The 9,896-nt window shown below is 39.4% G+C and overlaps 1 protein-coding gene across 1 annotated transcript in view; it reads left to right on the top strand.

Moving 5' to 3' along the window:
• The first annotated feature begins 50 nt into the window (after positions 1–50).
• The window catches only part of LOC127495541 (NACHT, LRR and PYD domains-containing protein 1 homolog), a 30,955-nt gene continuing 21,109 nt past the window's right edge, over positions 51–9,896 (top strand). The window contains 6 exon segments of the mRNA XM_051862468.1: positions 51–1,096; positions 1,442–1,466; positions 1,722–1,865; positions 3,379–3,423; positions 3,560–3,801; positions 3,803–5,265. Of these exon segments, the coding sequence (XP_051718428.1) occupies positions 1,445–1,466; positions 1,722–1,865; positions 3,379–3,423; positions 3,560–3,801; positions 3,803–5,265 (1,916 nt within the window). The 5' untranslated portion in view covers positions 51–1,096; positions 1,442–1,444.

The raw sequence follows: 9,896 nt of genomic DNA, 5'->3' as shown, positions 1-9,896 counted from the left end.
ATTGCATATATGAACACTGCAGTCATGCTCGGATCCAAAATAATCTCTTATTTTGTTCTACAAAGTGGTTCACATACTTTTTCTTGCAACTGTATGTGTGTGTAAGAGACTGTTTGTCCACAGAGATAACTTCAACAACAAGTATGCTTGATTGACATGCATTTGAAGAATGCTGTCTTGAGAAAGCCTTGACTCCCGCTGCAACTAATACATTATATTATGTGTGAGCGTGTGAGAGAACACATAAAAAGGTGTACTCTGACCAATGAGAGGAAAGTTTTACTTGCAGGTGAATTGCAAAGAAACTTTGGTACACTTTGAAATGTTGCTTGGTGAAAACCGAACCAAAGAAATGTAACATTTAACAATTTAGGTCCCTGTTTCACAAAAGCATACAGTCTACAGGTGTGAAAATACATAGATCACTTTCATTTCTTAATACCTACATAAATTTACATTTGCGTTGAAACTGTTTTATTAATGCCAATTAGAACTGTAAAGATGCCATTCATACTTCATATATTGGTTTATTATATGCATGTTTCCAGTTTTAGAGTTTAAAGACAGACCTGGATGTGTTGCAACTGAGTTGTTTTTAAGGTTAAACATTTCATCATGTCAACTCATTGGAGGGCAGCAGGCCTTATGATAATGTTTTCTGAGACAAGGAGTGATTCAGTTCACAAAGACTATTTTCCAGATATGACCTAGGAATGCATTTTTATTTGGACAGGAGATTTGGAGTTATCCTGGAGATGTTCATGAGTTTGTTTAATTCTTTTAACTCTGGCATGACTTGCCTCACCTTGTACAACATACTTTCAGACAGACTTTAAAAAACTTCTGAAAAGATAGATAGCATGTGACATATTTTGACTGCTTCTTCAGGTTTAACCGGTTTCTCATGTTTACAGTTCCTGCAGCTTCAGGTATAAATTGAGCTCTTTTAAGCAAACTGAAGTTACTGCACTGTCTGCCTGAAGAAAAGCAGGTGTACAGACTTTCAGCATTAATGTTTTATTTAAACAGGCAGATGAAACATCAACCACATAACCTTCACCAAGATAACTAAAATCCACATTTTTGGAAGGATCAGGTAACATTTTAACCATTTTTCTTATTAACATTACAAATGTACAGATTTCTCAACAAAAGGCATATAAATCTTTTTTTTTTTTTTTTTTTTTCTTGTTCAGTGTCTATAAACATTACAAGTGAAGTTTCTAAACGTAATTTAGGGAGGAGTGAGCCAAATAAGCTAATCTAATACCTTAAAGATTATATGGGCAAACAAACTCCTTAAATGTCTCTTAAATTTGACTGATGTTACTGATGTTTCATTGCCTTCATTGTGTAACTAGAATATTATTTGCAGTAGTCTGTGCATTGTGCATGTAAATTATTCATATTAATTTCTCTTTTGGTATTTCTTTTCTTGCAGAGAATGTTCTGGGACTGTTGTAACAGTATGTCAAACTTGCAGTTTTCTTAAAAACGTATTAGTTTTAGTTGTAACATGATGTGAACAAGACGAGGCTATAATCTTAAAAAGGTTGAGTTGTGTAAATTTTTCTCTGATCCTCAGCTGTATACAAAGCTTGTATAATTAGTGAATACAGAAGGTGTTCATGTTGATGATGTTTTACCTGATGCAACACCTGTATAAACACATTTATGGCCTTGTTGTTGTATTATATTGCCTAAATATTTCCCGCTTCTAGAGTTTCACAGTAACAAAGACGTAACTGGATCTCAAGCTGGGCCAAATGTCAGCGCTGCAGCTAAGAGTGGAAGCCATATTACAGCACCTGCACTTACTAACAATACAATAACAGGCAATGTCCACATCATACATAATGCACCTGGTAAGATATATATATATATATATATATACATATTCATAGATGATGACAAATGATATGACAAAATGTTGACTATGATCATTTTTGAGGATATATTAGATATTTTCATGAGAGTAATCACATCATGCACTAAAATAAAAAAGGATGTATCAGATACATGCTAAGATGTCAAGGCTGTATATTTTGGCGTTTTTGTTATAAATCAAGTTATAGATTAAGCTTTAACATATAGATTTATATATACACAATATATATATATATATATATATAATGGCATAACATTATGACCACTGACAGGTGAAGTGAATAACACTGATTATCTCTTCATCAAGGCACCTGTTAGTGGGTGGGACATATTAGGCAGCAAGTGAACATTTTGTCCTCAATGTTGCTGTGTTAGAAGCAGGAAAAATGAGCAAGCGTAAGGATTTGAGCGAGTTTGACAGGGGCCAAACTGTGATGGCTAGACGACTGGGTCAGAGCGTCTCCAAAACTGCAGCTCTTGTGGGGTGTTCGCGATTTGCAGTGGTCAGTATCTATCAAAAGTTGTCCATAGGAAGGAACAGTGGTGAACCGGCGTCAGGGTCATGGGCGGCCAAGGCTCATTGATGCACGTGGGGAGCGAAGGCTGGCCTGTGTGGTCCGATCCAACAGATGAGCTACTGTAACACAAGAAGTTAATGCTGGTTCTGATAGAAAGGTCTCAGAATACACAGTGAATCGCAGTTTGTTGCGTATGGGGCTGCATAGCCGCAGACTAGTCAGGGTGCCCATGCTGACCCCTGTCCACCGCCGAGAGCACCAACAGTCGGCACGCGAGCATCAGAACTGGACCACAGAGCAATGGAAGAAGGTGGCCTGGTCTGATGAATCACATTTTCTTTTACATCACGTGGATGGCCGGATGCGTATGCGACGCTTACCTGGGGAATACATGGCACCAGGATGCACTATGGGAAGAAGGCAAGACGGCGGAGGCAGTGTGATGCTTTGAGCAATGTTCTGCTGGGAAACCTTGGGTCCTGCCATCCATGTGGATGTTACTTTGACATGTACCACCTACCTAAGCATTGTTGCAGACCATGTAAACCCTTTCATGGAAATTATGGCTGTGGCCTCTTTCAGCAGGATAATGCACCCTGCCTCAAAGCAAAAATGGTTCAGGAATGGTTTGAGGAGCACAACAACAAGTTTGAGGTGTTGACTTGGCTTCCAAATTCCCCAGATCTCAATCCAGTCGAGCATCTGTGGGATGTGCTGAACAAACAAGTCCGATCCATGGAGGCCCCACCTCGCAACTTACAGGATTTAAAGGATCTGCTGCTAACATCTTGGTGCCAGATACCACAGTGCACCTTCTGTGGTCTAGTGGGACCAACACAACATTAGGAAGGTGGTCATAATATTATGCCTGATCTGTGTGTATGTATATATATATATATATATATATATATATATATATATGAAATGTCAATTTATCCAGGGCAAGTGTATCTAATGTTCTAATGTCTTGCAGGTTTCACTGGGTATCACACATACTCTGAAAAAACACAAACATCAGGTAACTGATTCATTTTATAGTAATATGTTTTAAATATTGCACTCATTCCACCTCTTTATTTAGTTGCTATTTTCTGCTTACTCTGAAATTTCTTACACTATTCAATTTAGAATTTGAATATTGATTATTTCTACAGAAATCAGCTCAGCGATTCACAAATACAAGAAGCTGATCTGCAGTGAATACCAGTATGTGACTGAGTATAACTCCCTGCCTGGTGAACATGTGCTGCTGTCTGAGCGCTACACACAACCTCTGATCCTTCAGAGACATAGAGGTCAAAAAGAGAGAGAAGAAGAGATCTGCTCCAGTGGAGAAAGCTTCCAGCAGGTCCTCAGCTCCAGGAGCAGTGAAGACTCTGTCCATCTGAACTCTCTGTTTCGACTCAGATGGTCATGGTATCAGTCCTAGTGCTGTTATACTGCAGGGAAATTCTGGGAATGGGAAATCCTTTACTGTGCAGAAGATCATGATGGACTGGGCATCTGGTGACCTCTACAAGCAGCTGTTTGATATCGTGTTCCACTTAAAGTGTAAAGAAATAAACCGCATTCCTGGCAAAAACTATTTGGTGGAGATCTTGAGTTACAGCTGCAGTTTAACATCGGATCAGATCTCACAGATTTTACAGTATTCACCAGAGAAGGTGCTTTTCATCATTGATGGATTTGATGAGCTGAAACTCACAGATGAAATTTATGACACGTCACCAAACACTGATCCGCTTCAGAAAGCCCCACCTGTGGTCATTCTTTGTGACCTGCTGAGGGGTCGAATCCTGCCAGAGTCCTTCCTGCTGGTCACCTCCAGATCTACAGCTACAGACACACTGAGTAAACTGCTCAAAGGACCTCAGCGTTTCTCTGAGATAATGGGATTTTCTGAGAAGAGAGTGGAGGAGTACTTCCAGAAGTTTTTTCAGAATGAGGAGCTTTTCAGGAAGGCTTATACATATGTGAAAGCAAACGAAACCCTCTTCACTGCCTGCTCAATCCCTGTTGTCTGTTGGATCATCTGCACAACACTCAAGGAACGATTTGAAATTGGTGTAGATGCAACAAGTGGACTAGAAACCACCACCTCCGTCTACGTTGACTTTGTGTCCACTCTACTGGAGCATCACTGCCAGGGTTTGAGTCAGTCCGTCCCGATCCTGCTGAGGAGTCTGGGTCAGCTGGCAGAGAGAGGGATTCTGGAACAGCAAGTCTTGTTGGATGAGAAAACTGTTTATGAAACAGTTTCAGACCCTGCTTGCAGTCCATTCCTGTGCAAGTTGCTCTTCAAGAGAAGAATCCACCAGGAGACGATGTTTAGTTTCATGCATCTCAGCTTTCAGGAGTTCTTCACTGCTCTGTATTATGTCCTTCTGGATGAAGAAGAGTCCCAGAGGAAACTTACACATATATTTTCCATTCCTGGCTCAGACAGTACTAGTTGTTCTCCTCCACGTTTTGCAGCTGTGGTGCAATTTGCCTTTGGCCTTTTGAATAAGCATGTGATACACACACTTAGGAAGAAACATAATTTGGTTGTTCATCCAAACATGCAGGCCTATCTGAAAAAATGGATTTTGGAACAATGTGGTTCATATTCAGACAGAACACTGTTTTTTCTTAATTGTCTCTATGAAATCCATGAAGATTACTTTGTGAAAGAAGTTATAGAAGCCTGGAAGAAGATTGATGCATATGGCGCATTCCTAAGAAGAACAGACTGCTGGGCCCTGCTGTACTGCTCTCAGTGCTGTCAGTGCATCAACGAACTTCTTCTCGTTGATTGCCAATTAACATCTGAAAAGTTGTTTATGATTCTACCTGCACTCCACAAAGTTAAGGAATTATGGTAAGTGCTTTGGTACAAAACAGATCCTTCATTGATGATAGATTAAATTTCATACCCTTGAAATGATGTTGTCTGTCTGTAAACTTTTTTAGTTAACTTTCATATTCCTAATGTAATAAACTCTTAATTTACTGCTTATTAATAGTTAGTAACAGTGTTGGGGAAAGTTACTTTTAAAAGTAATGTATTACAATATTGCGTTACTTTTTCTCATCTGGACTGGGCTTGCTTGTTTGTTTTTTAATAACAACAAAAAAAGTTCTATTTTTGGCAAATGTTAATAATATAATAAGCCTCAGGCTGAAGGAAATGCATATTTACGCCTGTACAGTAGAGAGCGCAGCTCAAACTAACCTTTCAGCTGTGCTGCCATTCTGAATTAAAGAAGAATAGGATACAGGAGAAGAAAGTTCAACACTCTTATTTCTTTCTTTTTTTTTTTTTTTTTTTGTTATTTTATCCAAAACAAATAATCAATATAGGGAAATACAAACATGATCAATATAAAACAAATAATCACAAAAATTATATTATTAATTACATTAAAGTATTAAATCACTTGAAACCAAATATTCTTATACATTTGACATGGATAAATCCTATAGATTCCATATATGAAAATAATAAAGCAAAAAAAAAAAAAACCAACTAAACAGGAAAAAAATAAAATAAAAAAAATAAAGAACACCCAGCCAACACCAAAACCAACCCACCGCAAAACATTATTTACCCAATTCTTGCGAAATGTCTGCCCTAAGTCACTTAATAGTGACTGTCTTTATTTTATTCTGCTAAACAAAATCTGATTGTATAGGAGATATACTCAATCCAATCTTTCCATAGTACTGAAAACAACTGAGACTTAGTCTTAAAGCATAGGTTAGCTTCTCCATTGTAAAAATATCATGTACTATGTCCACCCAGTCATCTAGAGGAGGCAAAGTTGGTTGCAACCACTTTCTTGTAATTGCTTTCTTACTTGCTATGGTTAGGATTCTGAACAGGTATTTGTTTGGAAAATCACTGGTAATCAAACCCAGGTACATTACCTCAAAACTAAAAGGAATTTGAATCTTAAGAGTATTTTCTAGGCATTTGTGTATCATACCAATATTGTTTAATAGAAATGCAGCTCCAGAAAATGTGGAAATGGTTTGCCTTGTCAACCCCGCACTTTCGCCAACAATTGGATCTAAAGTATCACACAGAAGTTAATACACCCGTCACATTTTTGTAAATATTTTATTATATCTTTTCATGTGACAACACTGAAGAAATGACACTTTGCTACAATGTAAAGTAGTGTGTACAGCTTGTATAACAGTGGAAATTTGCTGTCCCCTCAAAATAACTCAACACACAGCCATTAATGTCTAAACCGCTGGCCACAAAAGTGAGTACACCCCTAAGTGAAAATGTCCAAATTGGGCCCAATTAGCCATTTTCTCTCCCCGGTGTCATTTGACTCATTAGTGTTACAAGGTCTCAGGTGTGAATGGGGAGCAGGTGTGTTAAATTTGGTGTTATCGCTCTCACTCTCTCATACTGGTCACTGGAAGTTCAACATGGCACCTCATGGCAAAGAACTCTCTGAGGATCTGAAAAAAAGAATTGTTGCTCTACATAAAGATGGCGTAGGCTATAAGAAGATTGCCAAGACCCTGAAACTGAGCTGTAGCATGGTGGCTAAGACCATACAGCGGTTCAACAGGACAGGTTCCACTCAGAACAGGCCTCGCCATGGTCGACCAAAGAAGTTGAGTGCACATGCTCAGCGTCATATCCAGAGGTTGTGTTTGGGAAATAGACGTATAAGTGCTGCTAGCATTACTGCAGAGGTTGAAGGGGTGGGGGGTCAGCCTGTCAGTGCTCAGACCATACGCCGCACACTGCATCAAATTGGTCTGCATGGCTGTCGTCCCAGAAGGAAGCCCGCAAACAGTTTGCTGAAGACAAGCAGACTAAGGACATGAATTATTGGAACCATGTCATGTGGTCTGATGAGACCAAGATAAACTTATTTGGTTCAGATGGTGTCAAGCGTGTGTGTCGGCAACCAAGTGAGGAGTACAAAGACAAGTGTGTCTTGCCCACAGTCAAGCATGGTGGTGGGAGTGTCATGGTCTGGGGTTGCATGAGTGCTGCAGGCACTGGGGAGCTACAGTTCATTGAGGGAACCATGAATGCCAACATGTACTGTGACATACTGAAGCAGAGCATGATCCCTTCCCCTTGGAGACTGGGCCGCAGGGCAGTATTCCAACATGATAACGACCCCAAACACACCTCCAAGACGACCGCTGCCTTGCTAAAGAAGCTGAGGGTAAAGGTGATGGACTAAACCCTATTGAGCATCTGTGGGGCATCCTCAAATGGAAGGTGGAGGAGCGCAAGGTTTCTAACATCCACCAGCTCCGTGATGTCGTCATGGAAGAGTGGAAGAGGACTCCAGTGGCAACCTGTGAAGCTCTGGTGAACTCCATGCCCAAGAGGGTTAAGGCAGTGCTGGAAAATAATGATAGCCATGCAAAATATTGACACTTTGGGCCCAATTTAGACATTTTCACTTAGGGGTGTACTCACTTTTGTGGCCAGCGGTTTAGACATTAATGGCTGTGTGTTGTTATTTTGAGGGGACAGCAAATTTCCACTGTTATACAAGCTGTACACTCACTACTTTACATAGAGTACCTCAGGGATGACGTTTTTTGTAGGCAAAACCCTGAAGCGAGTTAGCATTTTAGGACTTCCGGTTCCAACGCCATAAAGTCTATGGGTTTTTTGAATGGGTTTTTGCTAAATTGCCTGAAATAAGGTCTGTGGTTAACAAAGCCTCTAAATATTTTCATGTTTTGATCTATGACATAAAACACACCAGTTATAACCCGCTTGTGATTTTTTTAAACCTTTATTGTGTCTTAAAAACGGCGGTTGCTAACAAATTGCTAAAAGGGACTACTTCCTTTGGCGGGGACTTTAGACGTCATCATGACAAACAGGACATTTGGACAGCATTTCTCATGAAAAAGTGGATACGTATTCATACACTGTGCAGATCATAATCAGCGAGCATGTTTTTAAATAAAGTTTGAGGAAGCTTGGTGGTGGTGACTTTGATCTGTGACCATGGTGTGCTGTAGTCCGTTTATAGCCTACTGTTAGCTTTTTATATCTGACGACTTTATTTAGGCTTCAAAATTTATAAATATTGTGTTAACTTGTAAAGATTATCTTGATAGACAAAACATGTAAGTGTCATAACACTTTGTTAAACACAGAGCTTATTTTTTGCGATTTCCCAAAAGTCTATGGGAAAAATGCATGGGCTTTCGATTGAGGGAACCCGTGTGCCACTAACTTCCGGGTTGGCCTACAAAAACGTCATCCCTGATGTACTCTATAGTAGCAAAGTGTCATTTCTTCAGTGTGACTCAGATTGCCTTCCCGCTCCCATCTCTCCTTTATGTATAATGTGTCTACCATCTTAGCTTGTTGTAGCCCACTATACAACTTTGAGATCACATTTTTACAGACATCTAATTGATAGGCTAGAAGAAAAACTTTTAATAACCTATGTTCTACTTTCCTTGATACATCTCCTATAGCATGCTCTATAGTGCCGCAATTGGAGATACCTATAAAAGTCTTGGTTCTGTAGCGAATTAACTCAAAGGGGAAATATTAATAATTATTCATAACTCATTATGATTATTAATTATGATTAATTATGTGAATCAGTTAATCAGATTAACTTGATGTAGCTACATTAAAATTAATATTACAATCAATTAACCTGTTCGTCCAGTGAACACTCAGTGTTAATTGTTTATTAATTCTAAGAAATGTTCATTTCCAGGTTATGGAAAAAACAACATTCTTATTGTACAGTACTACTCAGAGCATGTAGTCAAGATCTAAATCATTTAAGAGGCAATTTATTAGCAGACAGAGTCAGAACCAAACATGTATTGTGCACAATCTTTATTAACTAACTCACAAACACATAACTAAACTAACAAACACATAACATACACGCAGGTCACGCACATACGTAGGTTAGAGTCCTGCAACGGGTCGGGTACCCGCATAAAAGTGGCTAAAACGGGTGGATTGTGACATTCCTAAAATTCACGGGCGGGGATGCGGGCAGATAATTAACTCCCTGCGGGCGGGTAGTAGCGCGGATGAAAAATATGCACAATATTTAGGAGCATACAAAAACATTTCCCAACCTGCCAATGATTGTGCGGAATGTTCTCTCCATCCCAGCATCGAGCGCTGCGAGTGAGAGAGACTTTTCCACAGCTGGATTTGTAATTCAAGAACGGAGAACGCAACTTAAACCTGGGACTGTGGACGATATCCTTTTCCTGCACAGTAACCGTAAGAAAAAGTAAATGCATAGGCATAGGCCTATAGGCTATTGTTTGTGAGCGACAGGCTCAGGTTGTATTTTTTCTTGTTCTTTTTTTTTCCATTAATAGGTCTATTTGCAGGTTCCATAGCCTATTTAGGTGCCGATGGTAGGCTACTTGAATGGCGCAAAGCAAATCGCACTTTAGCCTGTTTCATTAGCCCATTCATGACGCTGTTGTGATGTTAAGAGAAGTGCGAGATGAAAAATAAAGCAC

Source organism: Ctenopharyngodon idella, chromosome 2, assembly GCF_019924925.1.
Source record: "Ctenopharyngodon idella isolate HZGC_01 chromosome 2, HZGC01, whole genome shotgun sequence".
Taxonomy (NCBI): Eukaryota; Metazoa; Chordata; class Actinopteri; order Cypriniformes; family Xenocyprididae; genus Ctenopharyngodon; species Ctenopharyngodon idella.
Note: the sequence above shows the minus strand (reverse complement) of the source record. Positions and strands in the feature narration are given on the sequence as shown.